Here is a 21,232-nt window from a genome sequence, read left to right as displayed (position 1 = left end):
GGGATCGGAGCTGCTGTTCACTCCGGAGGGAGGAGAGTTGCCCCTCGTGTCCTCTGCATGTCATTTGGCCCTTGGGCTCCCATTTCCTCATTAGTAAATGTACTGTTTGGACTGGATAATCTGAAAGACCGTTTCCAGTTCTCCAAGTGTGATTGCCAAGGGGCTGAGGCCATGTCAGGAGAGAGGCTGGGTGACGTCCGGGGGGAGGGGGAGGCCACGCAGGGCACAGGCAGAGCAGGGCGGGCTGAGCAGGCTTCCCGCTGCCCTTGGGCTGCTGCCCTGTGACACAGTCCTCTTTCCTGACAGGGCCCCTCCCGGGCACTCCTTCCAGCCTGTCTGATCTTATTTCCTCTCTTGATAAACAAACCAAAGGTGGGGGGGAGCAGTCAGTTTCTCATTTCACAACTGTTTTCAGTCACTTTCAGCTGGAGATCCTCCCTCCACCCCCAGTCCTTCCTGGCAAAGCTTTTTCCTGTTTAAAGGGAACACTGGGCTCCCAGTTTTCCCTTGCAGTTGGGACCTCATACTTGCAGGTGGTTGCCCTTGATTGGTTGATTGATTCATTGCCTTTTAGGGCATCAAGAGACATTTTATAGGGGACAATCTTGGGTTGTAGAAGAATGAAGAGATTAGGAAAATTTTTCTCCTAATTAAAGTTTAGCTATCAAAGGGCTAAAGCTTTATTCAGTCTTCTTTTGGTGGGAAATAACCCAAGTTTTTGAATATATTCTTACCTTAGAAGAAAATAAAAGCCCTCCCAGTGGAGAAAGTAACCTTTCCTGATGACTGGTGGTTGAGGATGGTTGTTGAGTCAGCTGTGCTTATTGCGTTCCCTTTTGTGTTCCCTGTTTGTGTCGGGGCTTGCGGGGCAGCGGTTAACCAGGTGGAGGTAGACCGTGCCTTCCTGGGCCCTCCAGTCCAGCGGGGAAGATGGCAGTGAGCAAATACACGTGCGAAGCTCACTTATCAGAAGGCTAGCAGGGTCCTGATCTAGTCACCTGGTTGGAGCCGGGGACCCCGAGGACAGTAGCAGATGGTGGGGGAGATGGGGGCCGGGGGGGGTGCTATTCCACCCAGGGTTGAGCGAGGGCCTGCATAGCTGAAAGACAGGTGTGGTGGGATTGAGGGGAGCACAGGGGCGATGCGGGGCAGGGGGAGGCAGGCAGGACCCAGACATGCAGCAAGCTCTGTGAGCATTTAGATGCTGTCGAAGAGCCATGCAAAACTTGAGGAATCGTCAGCAGGGGAGTGATGGGATTGTGTTGGTTTTGGAGGAGATGGTGCCGTGGGGCTGGAGGGCTGGAGAGGCGGCGAGTGGGTGCAGGAGGCCAGCTGCAGGAGCAGGGGATTGATGGTGGTCTGCATCGGAGGGACGGGGATGGGGCTGGGGGCTTGGGGAATGGTCTGAGGCTGCAGCTGCAGGTCAGGGTGTGTGTGGTGCAGGACTCCGAGTGGGTGTCAACCCCGGCAGTCGCTGGAGTGCAGAGCCCCGCAGGGCCAGCCGGTCGGCCTGTGCCCGCTTCTCTGAGCCGGAGGGCGGCAGTGCCCGTCTGTCCTCAGCGTAGTGTCCCGGTGCTGGCGCACTTGGGGGCCCAGTCAGTGTTTGCTGACTCGGCAGCTTTTTGTTGAGGGCATGGGAAGGAGAGGTCGTTTTACTCTTTCTAAAATTTAGAATAGTGATGTTGTCTTACTTCCAAAACTACCAGTTCATTATCACCATGAAAAGCAAACGTTATTTTAAGCATTACAGCTGATCTGTTTTCTTCAAGCTACCCATAATGTCTGTCTTCTAATCTTAATATAAATGATGTTTAAAATGAATCCCTAATGGTGTTTTGGTTGCTGTGGTTTTGCTTTGCATCCTGAATGTTTTAAGAGTGCATGACAAGCTGTGTTGCACCCCAGTGGATATAATTCATAAAATTTTGCCGATAACATTTTGTATTCTGAGGAACATTGCAAGCTCTAGGCTTAGTGGAGGAGCATTTATGCTTTTTCAAGTGCTACTGCCCTGCTTCCTCCCAGTAAGCTCTAGCTCCAATTTCCTATCCCTCCCACCCACCCCCAGGTCAGCTGGCTGTTCTGAAGGGATATTTTTTTGAAAACGTGAAACAGCAGTAGAATCTTGTGAGAAAAATCAGTTTGGTCTGTTCCCTGTCTCAGGCTCTGCAGCAGTAACTGTGAAGTGTCTCCTTCCCCACCCCACCCGATTATCCCTGGGTCTTTCCACGTGAGTAAGTGGCACCCACTCATCACGTTGCCCAGGCTGGAAACCCAGCAGTCATCCTGGAGTCTCCTCTTGCTTAACCCACGTCGCAGGCGACTGCGCCTCCAGAGGGAAACCAGACGCGGCCTCCTCGGGGCTCCAGGCCTGACACCCCGAGCCCCGCTTACCTCCTGTGGGAAGCGGCGTCCCCCAGCTGTCCTTGCCTCTCCCATAGCGGAGCACAGGCTCCGGACGCGCAGGCTCAGTGGCCATGGCTCACAGGCCCAGCCACTCTGCGGCATGTGGGATCTTCCCGGACCGGGGCACGAACCCGTGTCCCCTGCATCGGCAGGCGGACTCTCAACCACTGCGCCACCAGGGAAGCCCGACAGATGATCTTTAAAAAGAGGTTAAAAGCTTGTTTGGAAACAGGTTCAAACTTACAGAAAAGTTGCAAATAACAGTATAAAGAAGTGCCTCGAGGAGTTGAGAGTAAGTTGCCTGCATGGTCCCCCTCCCTGCTGAAAGTTTGGCGTGTATTTCCAGCAGCCCTGGCTGGTCTCTAGCCCCAAGTCAGGAATATGACATTGACACAGAGCTAGCAAGGGATCACCCCAGCCCCAGTCTGCTGTTCTCTCGTAGCAAAGGAGCCTGAGAACCAACGCTCACTTGACTTCCGTGCTGTCTTCCTCTCTCCCTTCTGTGGGGACTCTGGCCTCTCCTGACTTTCATGACTGAAACCGTTGCGGGCCAGTCGTTTTGTGGAATATCTCTTCAATTTAGGTGTTCCTCCCGTTTCCTCATGATTAAATTCAGCTTTTATAACTTGGCCAGGAAAATCACAGAGGTGACACTGTGTTTTTCTCATTGCGTCCTTTGGGGTGGCACACAGTCTCACCCTGATCACATCACTCTGATCGCTTGGTTTAGGTAACGTCTGCCAGACTGCACTGCGAAGGCACTGTTTCCTCTGTTTGATCAACAAGTATTTCGTTTGGATGTACTTTGAAGCTATGTAAATATCCCATTCTCATCAGATATTTTAACATTGATTTATTTAATATCAGTGTGTACTCCTGATTTTGTTTTATTTAGTGGGCTGGATAATCTGTGACTATCCATATTTATTTTGATTCACTCCCATTCTTTTTATTTTATCTATTTTTTTGTGGTATGCGGGCCTCTCACTGTTGTGGCCTCTCCTGTTGAGGAGCACAGGCTCTGGTCGCGTAGGCTCGTGGCCATGGCTCATGGGCCCAGCCGCTCCGCGGCACGTGGGATCTTTCCAGACCCGGGCATGAACCCGTGTCCCCTGCATCAGCAGGCAGACTCTCAGCCACTGCACCACCAGAGAAGCCCTCACTCCCATTCTTTGAGCGCTTTCTTATTTTCGGGCACAAGAAGATGTTCCAGGCTGACCTGCGCTTTCCTGACCCACCTCTGGACTTGATGGAGGTGTCCTGGTCTCTTAGCTGGAGAATGGTATTTAGAAACCAAGATCTGTCACTAGTGATGCTTCTTGCTGCTGGGGTGTTGCCGCCTCCTGGCCCTCTCCAGAGGCAGAGCTAGGGCTTCCATATGTATGTACACACCCATTTATGTCTGCACCTTTTCTGCGTCCACATACTGAAAACCACGAGCTCACACTGATGCCTCCACTTCTAATTCAGTGCTGTAGGGTCTGTTCTCCCTTTTTCGTAACTCCCTTTTCTGACAGTGAGGAAGCTGGCCCCCGTTATCCTGAACCTGTTTACTGATGTGATCAGTCCTTCTGTATGTAACAATCTCCTGTCCCCGACGGACGTCCTCCTTAGCCCAGCGCCACCCAGTTTGGGCTCCGACCCCTGTTCCCGTTGGGCTCTGCCTAAAGGAGGTGCTAGAGGGAGGCGGGTGTGTGTGGGGGGGTGGGCCTTGCAGCTTCCTGCCAGCTTCCCCCTTCTGTGGCACCTTAGCAGCCAGCCTCCTCCTGGCAGGAAGTGTATTCTGGTAGTGGGCAGCTGGTCCCGGTTTGGGCATTTTCCCACACTTGCAGAGACCCCCAGCATCAGCTGGCGAGTGCCCCTCTCAGCTCCCTGGGTCCCAGCCCTTAGGTCGCAGCCTTTGTGCTTAGAGACCCCAGTAACCGGCAGCAGCAGCTGAGCCTCAGAGTTTCAGCTGGGCGGGGCCCTTGCCCAGGGTTCACAAATCCCAGCTTCTGCCTTTGGTTCCCCAGTCCTAAGCCTAGCATTCGCTTCCTGCACCTGCTGTCTCATGATAATCCAGTGCTCCCTTTTAACTTTTTTTTTCAAGTCTTTAGTGAATTTCTTACAGTATTGCTTCTGTTTTATGTTTCGGTCTTTTGGCCGCTGGGCATGTGGGATCCTAGCTCCCTGACCCGGGGTCGACCAGAAATCGAACCCTCACCCCCCGCATTGGAAGGCGAAGTCTTAACCACTGGACCGCCAGGGAAATACCCCCTTTCAACTTTTTTGGTTACCTAGGTAACAGTCCTTTCTGTTACATTTTCTTCAAATAACTGGTGTGGCTTCTGTCTGTTGACTCTACCCAGTCCGTATGGTGGGGTCACCTTGTACTTGTGTTGACGCTGATTGACACCCCATTTGAAATGTCACTCTTTCTCCTTTTCATGGGTGTAAGTCCTTCCGTCTTTCTTATTAGTCCCTCCTGTCAGAGTGATTTCATGGCCTCTCAGTACTTGTGTGGTTTGCAGGGTGGTCTGCTGCTGTGATTTAATTCTCTATTCTGGTTCTAGCTAATGCAGTCTTAATGATTTTTACATAGCGCTACAATATTTTTACTGTGTCCTCAGAACTGTTTGAAAATATTTAACATTTTTCAAAAATAATGCTTTCCTTCTGGATCCTTTTTAGTGCCCTCTATTTTTAAACATTAGGTTTTGTTCACATAGTTGATTTCCTGTTGCTTGACTCTTAATTTCTTTACCTTTCCAAGCTTTCATTTGGGGTGTTTCCATAGTTCTTCCCCCGTTTATCAGACTGCCCCTGATAAATCCATGTTCATACATTTCAGGGAAATTGTACAGGGCTGTGTAAAATGCATAAGCAACAGAAACAGGTTCTATAAAAAGAGTAAGAGGAAAACTTGTCGAGGAACATCAAGTAAGACAATTGATGTGGAAAAAAAAGATGAAGCTAGCCAGGTCTCATCCGCCACAAGGGACTTTGCGCTTCTCTGCCTCAGCCCTCACTGAGGTGGGAGGAGGGACTTTTTGCCTATTTTAGGGATAAGAAAATTTAGTCACAGAGGAGCAGATGACTTTCTTAAGATGGCATGGCGACCAGGTGTCCCACTTAGGACTTGACTCCTGAATGGAAGGAAGCCAGGGCTTTTCCCTGGGCCTCCTCCTGCCAAGTAGGGCAGGAGTAAACAGAACTGGATAGCGTATCGTTGGACCACTTACATACACACAGATCGCTACCACTAGAAATAAGATAAACACTTCACACCGTGCTCCAACATACTCTAAACAGCAGATGAATAATGGGTTGACTATTTTAAATAGCCGTTTGACCAAAAATAGGATTGACAGATTGTTAACGAGTCATAACTTTCTAAGCCTTAATAAGAAAATGACAAAGGAAAAATGAATTTGATTTTATTAAAAATGATACTTTTATCGGAAGTAATAATTGCTATAAAATAAAAATAGCATAGTTCAGATGAAAAGAGGCAACAGAACGGAGGAGTAGTGTTTCCAGCTGTTACGTGTAAGAGAGCCAAAGTAAAGCTCTTACACAGTTGATTAAAAAACATCAAGATGTGATTAATGAGCAAGTGTCACGAATGGATAATTAACATCACAGGGCACAGCCGGATATGGGAGAACACCACCTCGACAGGCATCAAAGAACTGCTGATTTCAAAGGAAGACGAGATGTCAGTGTGTGGCTGTGAGGGGGGTGTGACTCAGGAGATGCAGCTTGGAAGGCAGGTTAGGAACCAGATAGAACGTTAGTGCCCTTTGGAGAGTCCTGGAGTTTCATCCTCAAAATTAATTTAAAATAGTAAAAAATCTGTGTGCATGAAAAGTTCATTGCAGATTTATTCACCATAAGAAAATAATAAAAAAAACATTTAGCCTCTCCATTCAGTAGACACAATTATAAATTGTTGGTGTGTCAACTTAGTGAAATATTATGCCACTGTTAGAATGTTAGTTGAGTGGTATGGAAAATGTAAGAAACGAGATAAAAGCAGAATACACAAAAATAAAAAATAGCTATATAAACATTGACCGTGTCTACAGTCAGGGGCTGGAATGGGAACATGTGAAGTTAAAGTGGTTCATGGCACAATTATGGGTGGAATTTTCTTTAATTTCCATGGCAATTGCTGTTTGATTTGCACGTTTAAAACACTGGCCAGCAGGTTTTGTGAGTCTTCGGGGTTTTTGTAGAGGCGTCCAGAATGCTGTGTTGAGCCCCTGCCAGAGTGAGTGTTTCGGCAGTGTAGCACGTGTGACCGTGGCGTGGGTCCTCCACGGGCGGGCAGAGCGGCACCGTCTCCTTCCCACACTCGCTGGCCTGGGGCTGGTTTGTTGGGATTGTGTTTCTTCACAGTAAAATGGAAGGTACCGTTTGGTTCCCCCAGAAGATGCCGAGAGGGACTGTGAGCTCCAGGGGCTGTTTAGAGTCTGTATTTCCATGAGGATTTTTGGGAATGGGTATTTTAGGTGATATTCGGAAGAAAGGTGAACCATAAGTGACCTTTAAGTTCTAGCTCAAGGGTTTTCTTTAGCCTGGCTTCCCCCGCCCCCCGCCCTAAATAATTCAGGGCCTGTGTGTTCTGTTCCCTAATCTCTGTGCCAGTGGGTATTTACCGTTCTTGGTGCCTATTAATAGGCACCAAGAACCTTCTGGTGCTTTGGCTTTTGTTCCTTGGATCAGTGAACCATGGTGGTCAAACCTTGGTGGTACTAAGCAACTATTTAAGAAAAAAAAATTTGGAGTTAGATTTATAATATGGAGCTCAGTTAGAAGCCCAGAAAGTACCAGATTGCACGTTTGGGGGGAGATAATTGTAGATGCATGTGTAGTTATAAGAAACAACACAGAAAGAGCCCTGGTACATTTTGCCCATTCCCCCCGCCATGGGAATGTTGTGAAGCTGTAATCGTGGAGGATTTGAAAAAGATCTGTAGAGAACAAATAAAAGTAGGCATAAACATAGGGATTTAGATCTGAAGGTGAAAAGAGGAGAAAGGTGTAGGAGACGTAACGGAGCGGCTGCTAGACGGAGCGCGGGTGGTCAGCGCTCGGGTGCTGCTTCTGGAGTCTCACAGCGCGGGGCTTCTGGTCCTGGGGCTGCTGTGACTAATTACCACCAACTGGGGGCGTAAGGTCGCAGAGATTTTTCTTCTCTCTCACAGTTCTTGAGGCCAGAAGTCCAGAGTCAAGGTGTCAGCAGGGCCATGCCCCTCCTGAAGGCTCTGGACAGAGTCTGTCCCTGTCTCTTTCAGCCTTTGGTGGTGGCAGCAGTTTTTGGCGTTCCTTGCTTGTAACTGAATCACTCGAATCTGAGCCTCCATCTTCACGTGACTTTTCCCCTCTCTGTGTCTCTGATCCAGATCTCTCACTTTTATGCAGACGCCAGTCATGCTGGATTTAGAGCCCACTCCATTCCTGTTTGTGACTTTGTCCTAACTTGATTACATCTGCAGAGACCCCACTTCCAAATCAGGTCGCATTCACAGGTTTTGGGGAGACACTGTCCAACCCAGTCCACTTTCCACAGAAAAGTTGGCTTAGTTTTCTTCTTCCTAAAATGTGGATGGTCATGGAATGAATTTCAAGAACGTGTGTGTGCTGACCTCGTGGGAGCGGTGTCAGATGCTGCTCCCAGCCCGGCCCCCGTTACCGTCAGGGGCTCCGCGCTTCTCTCAAGGGTGGTTGCCCGTTGTCGTGGAGAACGCCTTGTGTCCCCCCCCAGCTGCCCTGTGGCCCTGAGAGCCGGTAGGTGGTGCCCAGAACTCACGGACCTGGTGAGCCGGTGCCTGTGCCGCCCTGCAGAGCACACGGGTGCCCAGCGGGGAGAGCTCAGCTTTCATGATTTTTCTAGGGGATCTTTGTTGTGATGGTATTTGTTATAACAGACATTGAAATACAGGTGCCAGTATGAACATCCACATTAATTTGGCATAAATACTGACTTTCCAAATGTTAATGACTTTACAGATATTAAGTGTCTTAAAAAGTATTCATTCATTTAAAAAGTAAAGTTTTTTCTAAAGAAAGTATAACTTAATGGAATACCCCAATCAATTAAATTTTTATCTATTGTCAACTTTTTAGAGTAAGTTGTTAATTTTACTTTTTTTAATTTGTAGCTAAACCATTTACACAACTGGTGAAGGAAATGCAACTTCATCGAGAAGACTTCGAAATAATTAAAGTAATCGGAAGAGGTGCTTTTGGTGAGGTAAGATAAACTTATTTTTGTTCATTTTGCCTAGCAGCTCCCATCTAGCAGTTTTAGGGTCCTGTACATTGATTTTGGGACGAGGTAATTATTGGTATCATTTGGAGAGTTCTTGGTGGATAAAATCTGAAAGAGAGTTAAGGAGAGAAAAAACAAAAACAAAAGCTGGTGACTGGTGAATTACCCTGAAAATTGTCTTGACCAAAATAGTTCTTTCTGACAGATAAGTTTTTAAAAACATCCGTTTGTCAGTCAAAAAAAAGTGTTGGCAGCGGTTTTCAAAAAAATACAAGAAGGGTCGCATCAGAGTGGTGCTCATCGTTCGTAGCTTGCCTACCGTCCTCATGCGATTGTGAGTCCCGCCCCCTGTGTTTGGAGGAGAACAGCTTGTGCACCGGGTCCTCTGACGCGCCCTGCAGCCCCCCACAGCTCCGCCTGGAGCTGCTGTCCCTCCTGCCAGCTCCCCGCCCAGCCCGCCTGGGTGTGTTTACAGGCGCTTAACTGAACTACATTAACTCCTCTCCTTAGGTTTTGCCGGTGGCACTCCCAGGCTGCGGAGCTGTGCGTGTGGGTTAATGAGATGCCCTGTGTCATGTCCAGCAGCGCGTGTGCTCTGTCCAACACAGCCCTGCTGGACGTGACTCTAAAGTGCTGCAGAGTGGGAGATAGCATTTGTTGTGCATGGTGCACACTTCATATTGGGCAAAATATACGTGGAAAAAAGCAAAGCAGGAATTTAACGAGATAGCTGCTTTGTTCTGAAGTAGCTCACGAGTGGAAACCAGACCTGTGATCTGTCTTTGAAAACATCTCAGTATTTTTGGTGATTCTTCTGCTACCAGCACCTGATGACAGCCCTACTTTATTTGCAGGGCTTCAGTAGAATACACCAAAAGAAAACATTCCTACGAAAATGCTTTCAAAATACTCGAGTGAGAAAGCTCTGGCCTGCCTGAGTGAATGTGGGCAGTTGTGCGTTGTGCCCTCATTTCTTCCTTGGAAACTGCCCTGGCCTCAGATCAGACCCCAGCCCCACGCTCTGTGGCGAGCCCCGTCTCTCGTCCTCATACCCTCCTCTCCCTCACCCAGCCTGGTCTTCATACCCACCCCTTCCCCAGCCCACTCCTAAGAGCGAATCTCACCAAGGAGTGGGTAGAGGGGAAGTAGCGCCCCGGGGGGGCTGCTTTGGTGGCAGCCTTGTCCTCTGGGACGGCATCTCCTCCCAGGCTGACCTCGGAATGACCCTGGATCCAGGACTCCCCGACCGAATTCAGCTCTGGGCTGGGACGGGATGGGGAGGTTGTTGGTTTTTTTTTTTTTCTCGGTACGCGGGCCTCTCACTGTTGTGGCCTCTCCCGTTGCGGAGCACAGGCTCCGGACGCGCGGGCTCAGCGGCCATGGCTCACGGGCCCAGCCGCTCCGCGGCATGTGGGATCTTCCCGGACCGGGGCACGAACCCGTGTCCCCTGCATCGGCAGGCGGACTCTCAACCACTGTGCCACCAGGGAAGCCCGGGTTTTTGTTTTTAAATATTAAGGTATACTTACATGTAAAACGCACAGATCTAGGTGCATGGTTTGAGTTATGACAGATGTCTACACCTGTGTAAGCAGCACCCCAATCTATATAGAGCATTTCTGTTCCCTAGAAAGTTCCTTCCTGTTTCTTTCCAGAGCCTCTACCTCCTTCCCCAGGTGGCCACTCTCCCGATGGCCGCCAACAGGGAAAAAATTGAGTTCTGCATAGAAATAACAGATCTCTGAGCTCTAGTTAGGATGTGGTGAGGTAAGGGAGGGTTTTTGTTGTTGCTCAGTGAGAAGAAAGAGAAAGACTTTGAAAGCTAAACCCAATTCAATTCGCTATATGCTTTCACCGACCAGCCCCCTTGTACCAGGAGTTGTGCCGGGCTGCTGGACACAGCGCCGAGCAAGACCCAGGCCCATGCGGAGCTCTGCAGTGACATCGAGCCCGTTAGGGTGTTGGGGGCCAGGGGCAGGGAGAGACTCCAGGGCAGGAGCCGGGCGGCCTTTGGGAGGAAAAAAGAAAGCACAGGAGAGAGTGTTGTTGTGTCAGAACAGCCGGTGGTTACTTTTAGCGCTCTTCTTTGCCAAAGGACTTGATGCGAAACTCAGTTCCTGAGTTTAAAGAAGATAACATCGATCACTTTTTAGCTCTTCCCAAATTAAGAGAACGTGTTCTCGGGGCCCCCCCCCCCCCTTTGCCTTTGCTCCCTCTCCAGGCTTTAGCAGCTGCTTTGTGCATTCCCTCCCCCCTCCCCCTCCATCATCTCTCCCTGGGCCCTGTGGCCTGCGCTCAGCACGCCAGCCCTTCTTGCCCAACTGCTCTGGCCCCGTGGCCATTCTGGGTCCCCTGCACACGAGCGCCAGCCTTCCTGCCACAACTAGAATTCCGGGCTCTGTGGCTTGTATTCCCGCCACCGCATTGCCTCCCTGGGATAGTCTCGTAATCACGTACCTGAAATGCAGCCAACTGCAGCCTCTCTGTCTCTGACAGCACCAAGTGGATCACAGAAGTGAGGATACCCTTAATCATTGTTGCGTCCAGGGTGTTCTTCACATACAGTTCTGATTGAATGGTAGGCCAGGGAAGGGTGAGAGTCTGTGTGCGCCCCCGCCTTGGTGCACAGGTGTGTGTACCTGTGCTGCTGAGGCCATGGCACGGGCTGCTCAAGAGCCCTGCCCCTGAGAAAGAGCTCACGGAGTCCAATTTGAGAGGAGTGTATGAAACGCTTACCTCAGCAGAGTTTAGCAAAACCGTTTCTAGATTATTGTTCAAACAAGGATTGGAGTCCTGGGGCATTGCCCTTTTTCTGGAGCACAGTGACTTTGAGAACACCTTCGTCCTCCCCTCAGCATCTCGGGGACAGCGGCCCAGGAAGTTCCTAAGACCCTGGTACCCTTCTGGAGGCTCGTTCCTCAGCTACTGGGGTGCGGTGCCCAGGGCCATGCTTTCGGCGTGACAGCAGCCCCCCGCAGATGACTGCGTGCCGGGCAACCCAGGCTTCGAGCCCCTGGAAGCCTTGTGGCCACTGGCTACACCGCTGGCCCATTGGCAAGATGAGAAGTCAAGCCCGGAGCAGGGGGCCTGGCCCCAGGGCGGGCTGTGGGGGCGCCACTTGAACCCCACCTGCGTGACCCAAGGCCTGTGTGTCCAGACACTGTGCCCTGCCATCTCTCTTGTTCCTAGAATGACTTAAAGAAACAAAGCTTTGAAAGCTTTGTTTAGAAACGGTTTCAAATTAACAGAACAGTTGTATGAATACAGTGGTTCAAAAACAGTCTAATCCTTTACCCAAATTCCCTTTTGCTAGCATTTTATCACATTTTCTTGATCATATTATAGCTGTGCTACTCCTGCTTGAGCTTGCTCCCTCCCTCCCTCCCTGTGTGTGTGTGTGTGTGTGTGTGTGTGTGTGTAATTTTTACTGAACCACTGTGGATGAGTTGCTTACGTCAAGCAAGACCCTCTCCCCCTAATACTTTAGTTCCTGTTCTGATAGGGATGGTCTTTGACATAACCACAGTTCATAAACTTAAATTTAGAACTGATAGAACACTTTTTGTCCAATCTGCTGTCTTATACCAGTTTGGCCCAGTGATGTTCTTTGTTTTACCTTTTCTCTCTTGTACTGGATCTGGGCTAGCATCAGGTATTATACTTAATTGTTGTGTTCCAGAATCACTTTTTAATGTTTTATAAAATTACTTTGATTTGTATTTCTTTATTTAAGTGTCTAATTTTGGGGAGATTTGTAGGATTATCATCTCTCTTTGAAGGAATTCAGACTAAGTTTTCGGCTAGGAAGAAGCTTCTGGTAAACCAAACAAGATTCTCTAAAAATTATTTCTTTTATAGGTCGTTGTACAATAGAGAAGGTTTGTTGTTTTTGGTTTTTTTACATTAAATTTTACTTGTCTACTTATTCTTTTGTTTTGTCTGCGTTGGGTCTTGATTGTGGTACGCGGGCTTCTCATTGCGGTGGCTTCTCTTGTTGCGGAGCACGGGCTCTAGGCGCACGGGCTTCAGTAGTTGTGGCGCACGGGCTTAGTTGCTCTGCGGCATGTGGGAACTTCCCGGACCAGGAATCGAAACCTTGTCTGCTGCTTTGGCAGGCAGATTCTTAACCACTGCGCCACCAGGGAAGTCCTTGTCTACATATTCTTGGTTTGATACGTGTTTTCCATGGACAGATACATTCTTTTTCCTTCTACGTATTTTATCAGAGCCATCTTGCGTGTTTTCTGGAAATGGTCTGTGCCCTAATAGGCCTCTTGTAAAGAAATCAAATTTCCTGTGTTCTGCGTCTCATTTCCAGCAAGATCTGGATTGTTCATGAGGCTCGTCATTTTCAGAATTTCATTATTTTCCTCAAAGGTTAACGACTCTACCATTCTTGCCAAGTTAGACCTTTTGTGTAGTAATTACTACGTGGCGCTTTTTTTTTTAACTCTAATATCTCACCTGTCTGGATTATAGCTAATTCCCAGGAAGAAACGGACACTTTTAACATGATGACAAAGTGTGTGCCCAGAATTCTTGTTCTTAGACATGTCGGAGAGCCCACAAAGCCTTTATTTACGCACCGTTTATTTTTAATTTATTCAGAGTCGTAGCGAGTTTGGTCAGTGGTTTCTAAGACCGTAGCGAATAGACAGCAGCTTAGGTGTGGTGTGCCATGGAGTGGCAGTGAGAGCGGTGACTGAGGGCGATAGCCGGAGGGTGATCTCGGTGTACTCGTGGGCAGGGGGCCCTAGCTGGGAGCCCTGCAGAGGAGGGCAGATGCCTCTGACCATCTGCAGGCTCTGGAGCCGCATCAGGGCATGTTGGTGGTGGACCCCCAGCCCCGCCCGCCGTCATCAGGCTCCGGGAGGGTTATATCTAATTATGACGGTCAGTATAATACAGTCCTAAACGGCACACACCTGAGGATGAGCCTCTGCCGCTTCTTAGGCATGTTGTTTAACCCCTCTGGGCCTCAGATTTCACATCTGTAAAGTAAGGATATTAGAAATAGCCACCATCTAGGGCTCTGGAGGCAATTAGCTGAGAGGGTGCAGGTCCATTGCTTGGCACAGCTCCGGGCATGGGAAGTGGTCCGTGAGTGTCAGCTCTCATGGTCACTTCAACGATGTTGTTGTGTGGTGGTGTTGTTCAGAAAGTAAGGAAGTAAGTGATTCACTTTTAGAACTCTTTGTTCCAACCCTGCTGTGTGGCTGCCTGCCATTGGCAGCAGAAAGGCTCAGAAGTTGTTATCACTGCTTATGGTTTTGTGAAGGGGACTTAGGTCAACGAATGACTGATTTATATAGGGTAGGATGTAACATATGATGGTGCAGACATCACATCTGGTGTTGGTAGTAATGGAAGCGTTCATTTGAAATTTGATGAAGACCAGGAGTTCCAAGAGGACTTCCTGGAAGAGGTGGCATTTGAGTTGTACCTTGAAGAATATGGCTGACAGCCAGCACACTAAGGGCTAATAACTATGTGCCTAACCATGCTGAGCACATTAACTGTGTTGACTCATTTGATCTGCACAGCGGTCTTAGGCCAGTCCTGCTGTTACCCATTCTAGTTGTAGAAACTGAGGCACAAAGAAGTGAATTTGCCCAAGTTACATTCCAGAGCCCCCCCTAGATACTAACCAACCCAGTGAAGAAAAGATCCCAGAGTTAAGCCCGGGCACGTGCAAACGCTGGCCGTGGGCATGAGAGGTGGACACGGGCGTCGGTGGAGGCGGGTAGGCGTGAGTGGGGATGGGGCCCTTGAATGCAGGAGGGGAGCTCGGGAGCCACTGATGAACTTCAAAAGCCATTACCGTGAAAATCCCCAGACACACCAAAGTAGAGGCCAGCAGAGCCCCATGTGCACCGGTGCTCAGCACTGAAGCGTTTCGGACTGAGCAGATGACATCATTCAAGCTGCAATGTAGTTAAAATCAAGTTTTGATGCTAAAAAGAGCAAATCTTTATTCACATAGAAAACTTTACTTTCCTTAACAGGTCATTTTCCAGGGTTTCCAGGCAATTAAGATTTCCCTGTAGTTATATGAAATGTGCTGACCTTTTGTGTTCCGTTGACTAAATTTTTGTTAAACTCCCATTTGTGTGGCAGGTTGCTGTTGTCAAAATGAAGAACACTGAACGCATATATGCCATGAAAATCCTCAACAAGTGGGAGATGCTTAAAAGAGCAGAGGTAAGTGTGGAGCATTAAATAAATAAGTAAACAGGGGTTTATATGCACGAAAAGGGGTGATGAAGCCCAGCTGGGTAAGACCACATCTGGGCCTTCCTTCCTCGACAAGAGCAGGCCGCTCTTTGTCAACAGGACCTCAGCCCCCTCCCAGCGCCGTCCGCCTTGGTGTTGACTCATTACCAGGTGTCCTGCTCACAAGCTCCCCCTCAGGTGTGTCTGCAGGGGCAGTTTAAAACCTCCATGGAGGGACTTCCCTGGCGGTCCAGTGGTTAAGGCTCCATACTTCTACTGCAAGGGGCCTGGGTTCGATCCTTGGTCGGAGAACTAGAATCCTGCATGCCTGTGGCATGGCCAAAAAAAACCAAAAAACAAAACAAAACCCTTCAGGCATTTATCTCAATTCTGCTCCCTCTGCAGAAGGAATTATTGAATTTGGAAATGTTTTGTATTCCCTCCTCGAGGGGAGTGAAGATTATAAATAAAAGTAGATGGCTGCTGCTGCATGGCAGCCTCTGACCCGCTTTTTCTTTCTTCTTCGTCCATCCCTGTGGCGACTGTTTCGTGCCCCCGACCCCGCTCTCCCCAGCCCCACGCCCAGCCCCCACTGAGACACAGGTTCTCCCTCTGGTCCTTGCCAGCCTCCCCTCCACTGCCTCCCAGTGTCTGTACCGCCCGCCCTGTGTGTTCCTCCATTTCACATTCACCTTGGAGCCAAGGGTCCTTCCTTTCCAAGGGCACGTTGCCATCAGCCTCCTGGCTTTGTCCTTTCTGAGCTGCCCCATCACTGTCCTTTGTTCTCTGATTGGCTCAGTGCCCGCTCTGCACCCAAGCCGCTGTTCCCCTCCTCACACCGCTGCTGCCCTTTGTTTGCCCGGCGCTCTCCCCTCCAGAATCGGCCACCTCCTCCTTTCGACATTCCTTCTGTGGTTTCTGGCCTCTCTCATCCTGTCACTAAACCCTCCTTGTGATTCTAGGTGGCCCTTTCCTCTTTTGTTCTGGATTTTTACCGGCCGATGACAGTCGCCACCTTGTGCGGACAGTACACACGCCTCTCACTGAGGCCGCGTGGCTCTCCTGAGCTCAGGTTTTCCCTCCCTCGCCGGGCACTTCCGCTTCAGCATCCCCCCCACCCCCACCCCCAGCGTCTCAGGTTCATCATGTTAAACTGCGTGTGGCTTTTCCTCCTTCCCTGTCTACACCCGTTTCCTCTTTCCAGCTATGGCACCAGCACAAGGTCTTACACCTGTTTATTGCTCAATAAATGCATGTTGGTTGACTGAGTCGTCACCAGTTTTGCAGCCACCAGGGCTCGAAATGTGGGTGGCCCACGACTCGGCCTCAGCCACCCCCTTCCGAGCCTCCGTCCCTCTTGGCCCCGCTGGTGTCCTCCCTGCCATCCTCACCCATCACCTTCCTCACCTCGTGCTGCAGCCTCGGCCCTGGCAGCCCTTCTTCATGCCATCACTGGCATGTTGGCAAACACAGGAAAATCACTGAAGCAGTTCTCTTGTGGGGGGAAACGTCTACTGTTGCATGAAAGTTTGGGAAAGGAAATAAGTGTTTGGGGAAAGAAATACTAGCAGCAAATTCTATTGAAGTTTATATTTTTACAGGAGTGATTGATTTTTGAAAGGTGATAGCTGAGCCATACATGGTATGACTTGTTATGTTAACCTCTGGAGTGAAGTGTGTGTGAGATCCTCAGGTTAGGGAGAGGTGATTCTCACCTTATCATACTAGTTAGTATTTACCCAGATGTCACAGTGAGTGAGTACATTTTAGAAAAGTAAATATTGCTTTTTAAATGTAAATCTGGTTACACACAGAACCTATTTAACTGGCATACTCAGCACCAAGTCCAAGATTGTCTGCCAATCATGGTGATTATCCTAGAATGTGTGCAATGGGCTGTAAGTATATGTGTGTGTGATACATACAAAAATGTAATATAGATACAGTGCTGGTTAAGGTAATTTATCTTTTTATTCACATTTCATTTAGTAGGCTTATTATATTGTATTTTTATTTTTTTAAGTTTATTTTATTTATTTATTTTTGGCTACGTTGGGTCTTCGTTGCTGCGCGTGGGCTCTTCTCTGGTTGCATCGAGCAGGGGCTACTCCTCGTTGTGGTGCACGGGCTTCTCACTGCAGTGGCTTCTCTTGTTGCAGAGCACAGGCTCTAGGCATGTGGGCTTCAGTAGTTGTGGCACATGGGCTCAGTAGTTGTGGTTCACGGGCTCTAGAGCGCAGGCGCAGAAGTTGTGGCACACGGGCTTAGTGGGATACACGGCATGTGGAATCTTCCCGGACCAGGGCTCGAACCCGTGTTCCCTGCATTGGCAGGTGGATTCTTAACCACTGCGCCACCAGGGAAGCCCTTCGTCGGCTTATTTTAAGTATTTAATTTTATAATATTGACTTCAAAAACTCATCTTTAAAAGCATGACTTCAACAAGAGTTGGCAGTAGAAAAGTCACTAGGCAATGGAAGTTCATAACTTATAGACCGGGCTGGGCTTTTAGTTCTTTATTTTTTTGGTCATAAAAGAAAAAAATTAGAAAGTTTATCTGCTCTTAAAACTATTGAACAATATGTATATTTCCTCTCTGTGGGTACCATACTGGCGATCCTGGTTTAAGAACGGGCTTTATGCTGAATGTTGTTAGGTAGACACTTGAGGGTGTGGATCAGAATCTGGTGGAAACAGTGTTCCAGACACTGGGGCTTCTGGGCTGGCCCCGGCCCCAGGTTTTCTTTCTGCTGCCCCTTCCCCAGGCCTGTGGCCTGGGGACCATGGTAGTTTCAGAATCACTTGTCTCTGCACATCTGGACGTTGTTAAGTTCTCTCGTCTGCTTCAGTTAGGAGAATAGGACACATCTACCTCAATCCCGTTTTCAAAAGAAAAAAACTCTTTTTAAAAGTTTAGAAAAGAGGGCTTCCCTGGTGGCGCAGTGGTCGAGAGTCCGCCTGCCAATGCAGGGGACACGGGTTTGTGCCCCGGTCCGGGAAGATCCCACATGCCGCGGAGCGGCTGGGCCCGTGAGCCATGGCCGCTGAGCCTGCGCCTCCGGAGCCTGTGCTCCGCAAAAGGAGAGGCCACGACAGTGAGAGGCCCACGTACTGCAAAAAAAAAAAAAAAAAGTTTGGAAAAGAAAAACTTGTATAAAAACAAGTTCTAAAGGTCACCAGGAGACTCTGAGAGAACAGGTGGAGAGCTTGCTGCGGTGCTGTGTGTTCAAACCCTCCCCTAGGGGTGCTGTCATTTTCCTTAAGCTTTGCAAGTTGGAAATACAAGGAGGAGTTAAAATCTTCTGTGGTCAAGAAAGAGGACATCTTATTATAATTATGCCAAAGACCTAGTTCCTTTTAAATACAGATTCTACCTGTGTATTAAAGCTCTTAAAAAAAAAACAAACCCACAGCAGCCTAAAAGCCGGCCTTCTGCCCGTGTGCTGCGGGCCACGGATCTGCATAGGAGAGTCCTGTCAGCATCGCGTACATCAGTACAGTGCGAATGAATCACATTTCTTGACAGGAACTGGCCCAGGCCTGTAGCTCAGATCAGCAAGCGGGCCTGTGCCCTGCCCGGCCGGCCGTGTGGCTCCTGAGCTGTAGTCCTGCAGTGGGGGTGGGGTGGAGGGGATGGGACATGAGGGGCAGCCACACCACAGGCTACCCGAGAAGCTGGCGACACTGGGATGGGAAGCTGTAGCTGAAACACACGCGTGAGCTGGGGTGAACCTGGCGTGCTGGCCCTGGAAGTGGCGTGTGTGGGAGGGTGGGTGCAAGCCCCAGGTGGGGAGGTGAGTTCTCAGCGGCCCTTGGTGCACCGGGGTGAGGGTCAGGCTGCAGGAGCAGGAGAGAGCAGAGGTTCAGCTGGTGCCAGGAGCCCCACTGGGAGGCGGCAGTGCGCCTGGGTCCCTGCATCCCAGAAGACAGGGGACACGGTCTCCAGAGCCTCTGTCTGCTTGGGACTGTGCTCTGCAGGGCACTTTCCCGATGGACACAGACTGACTTTCTCCCCAATTCTTTACAGACGGCTTGTTTCCGGGAAGAACGCGATGTGCTGGTGAATGGGGACTGTCAGTGGATCACCACGCTGCACTATGCCTTTCAGGATGAAAATTACCTGGTAGGTGTGGGTCACCAAGAACTTAAGGACTCTATCAAATGGCATCTCACTGAAGTGTTTTGATTCCTTTGTGCTGCCACTAAAAAATGAGTGAGACACTGGAACTGTCGTTGCCTAAATGTATACTTGACAGATAAAACTGAGGGTTTGTTTTCATGTAATCACCAGGTGGACTTTTTCCTCTAATCACTAGATAAGGTGCTTATTTTATTCTTGGTTTATTATAAACTGGGCGTTTAAAACATTTTCTATCTTGAATTACGTAAAAGAATAAGAAATTGCCGTGGGGATTTAAAATGTTTGACCCTTTAACCGAGTGGGTGTTTCTGCCACGTTTCCCTGACGGCCAGGTCGGGTGGCACGTGCTGGTTTGCAGCCTTCCCCGCTGGAACCGCTGACACAGGTTTTGGGGTGACTCTTGGTCCCCTTGTTGTGGTCACCTGTTTGTTCTGATTGGAGCTGGGGCTCACTTGCAGTGTAGGCAAATCAGCTTTGTGATTCACGTGTGTGGGTAGAATTGCGCTCGGACGCCTAGTAGAACAGTTGCAAGACAACCACTTTGGAGTGAAAGGGAAACCAGACTTTTGGCTCAGGGCCTGAGTGACTCCACGACTGCTTTGTTAGGACTTTGAACTCTGAGAATGACTTTCCAGGTTTGCCTAAACCTAAAAATGTCCGCACCGTGGAGCTCTGGGTAGACGGGGCCTGGGCAGACCTCAGGGAAGCCGGTCTCAGCCCAGCTCCTCTGGCCGGGGCACAGCTGGCATGTTTCCCCAGCAGTGGCCGCACGGGGCTTCGAAGGCAGGGGCCTCGGCTGTGTTCTCGAGAACAGCTGACTTGTAAGTTCACTCTCAGTAGTGGACTCCATTTGCTTACAACAAGTGGAGTCATGGAGGATTTCTTTTATTTATCTTAAAATAATCTCTTGCAGACATCAGAGAAATCCCTTAGATACAGTAGTCTAGGATTAGGTAAAATAGTTTGTTATATTCTTTATTTAGATTGAAAAACCATGTGTTTTGATGGAAGGGGCAGCTGGGGTTTATTGAGCACAACCTATGGGTTATCGCGGTCAGTCTTCCCAGTGGCCAAGTGAGTTAGGCATTCATGATTTTTCACCATTTTATGAATGGGGTCTGGGGCAAGGAGGGAGGAAGTCATTTGTCCAAGCTTATCACACAGATACAGGGATTGTGCCAGGCCCAGCCCGGGCCCCTCTGGCAGGAGGTGGTGCGCGGTGCCCTCCCTCTGGCTGAGAAAAGAGTCCTCCTGCCCTGGGGCCATCTCTCCATAACCCGTTGCTTCCGGGACCAGTGTCCCTGCGTTGAGTGGACTGTCTCCAGTTCACTTACTATTTTGACAAGAACTGAATGAAATCTCTAAGGAATGCTAGTCTGGGTCTGCACAGAAGGAAGACAACTTTTTTTGTTTCAGATAAGTTGCCCTGCAGTCAGCGTAGCGTGTTGCCAGCTTATTCTGAGTTAGAACAGCCGGTAAGGAATTCCGGTGATGGAGCATCTTCTTGAGTTTGGGAGCTCCCCAATCAGACGTACGGTGAAGACCGCGGAGAGAAGGATGCCAGGGGCCCTGGCCCTTCCTAGTTCGTGAACACGGGGCTGCAAGACCGGGTTTGGCTCCTGCCTCTGCCACCCACGAGTGGCGTTTTTAGGGGCAGTCACTGCCCTGCGGGGAGGAGGTGAGGAGGGATGAGGCGGGAAGTGAGCGGCCTGAGTGCCGCTGGGGCGCAGGGTGCAGCGGGGTGAGGGGTCTTCCGTGACACGGAGCCCGCCCCACGGAGCCCGCTTGCGTTAGAGTTGCTACCGTGGGTATCTAGACTGGGCATTTCGTAAAAATTAAACTTGTTTCACCAGTAACGAAAAGGGTGCTGCCTTACTGACTCAAGTCAGGATTCTGTGTTATGTGACGGGACATAATTGGTAGCATTCTCTTATTCCAAAAATACGTTTCTACCTGCCTGCCTTATCAGCCTTTGCAGGTTGCTCTTCTTGTAAACTTGTTTTCCAGGAGCCCATCAATCGTACTTGGCACCGCTGTGATACACTTTTGTTTTTCTTTTCAGATTTCTAGGTGGACAGGGAAACCGTTGAGCTCCGCTAGATGCGGCGCTTGCCTCACTCCCACTGTTTTCTTTAGGGGCACCCGACTCTCCTTCACCCGTGTGTCCGTCCGCAGGTGCTGTGGTCTGCTCCCCCGGATTACCTGCGCTCTGCCCA

The 21,232-nt window shown here is 49.6% G+C and overlaps 1 protein-coding gene across 2 annotated transcripts in view; it reads left to right on the top strand.

The window, feature by feature from the left end:
* The first annotated feature begins 8,557 nt into the window (after positions 1 to 8,557).
* The window catches only part of CDC42BPB (CDC42 binding protein kinase beta), a 69,761-nt gene continuing 57,086 nt past the window's right edge, over positions 8,558 to 21,232 (top strand). The window contains exons 1-3 of one of the 2 annotated variants that reach the window (XM_024758820.1): positions 8,558 to 8,644; positions 14,780 to 14,863; positions 18,903 to 18,998. In XM_024758820.1, the coding sequence (XP_024614588.1) occupies positions 8,582 to 8,644; positions 14,780 to 14,863; positions 18,903 to 18,998 (243 nt within the window). In that variant the 5' untranslated portion in view covers positions 8,558 to 8,581. The remainder of the gene's footprint in view (positions 8,645 to 14,779; positions 14,864 to 18,902; positions 18,999 to 21,232) is intronic. The other variant, XR_003005044.1, reaches the window with a different exon arrangement.

This window comes from Neophocaena asiaeorientalis, unplaced genomic scaffold, assembly GCF_003031525.2.
Source record: "Neophocaena asiaeorientalis asiaeorientalis breed wild unplaced genomic scaffold, Neophocaena_asiaeorientalis_V1.1 scaffold476, whole genome shotgun sequence".
Lineage (NCBI taxonomy): Eukaryota > Metazoa > Chordata > Mammalia > Artiodactyla > Phocoenidae > Neophocaena > Neophocaena asiaeorientalis.
This window is presented reverse-complemented; position numbering and strand designations above follow the sequence as displayed.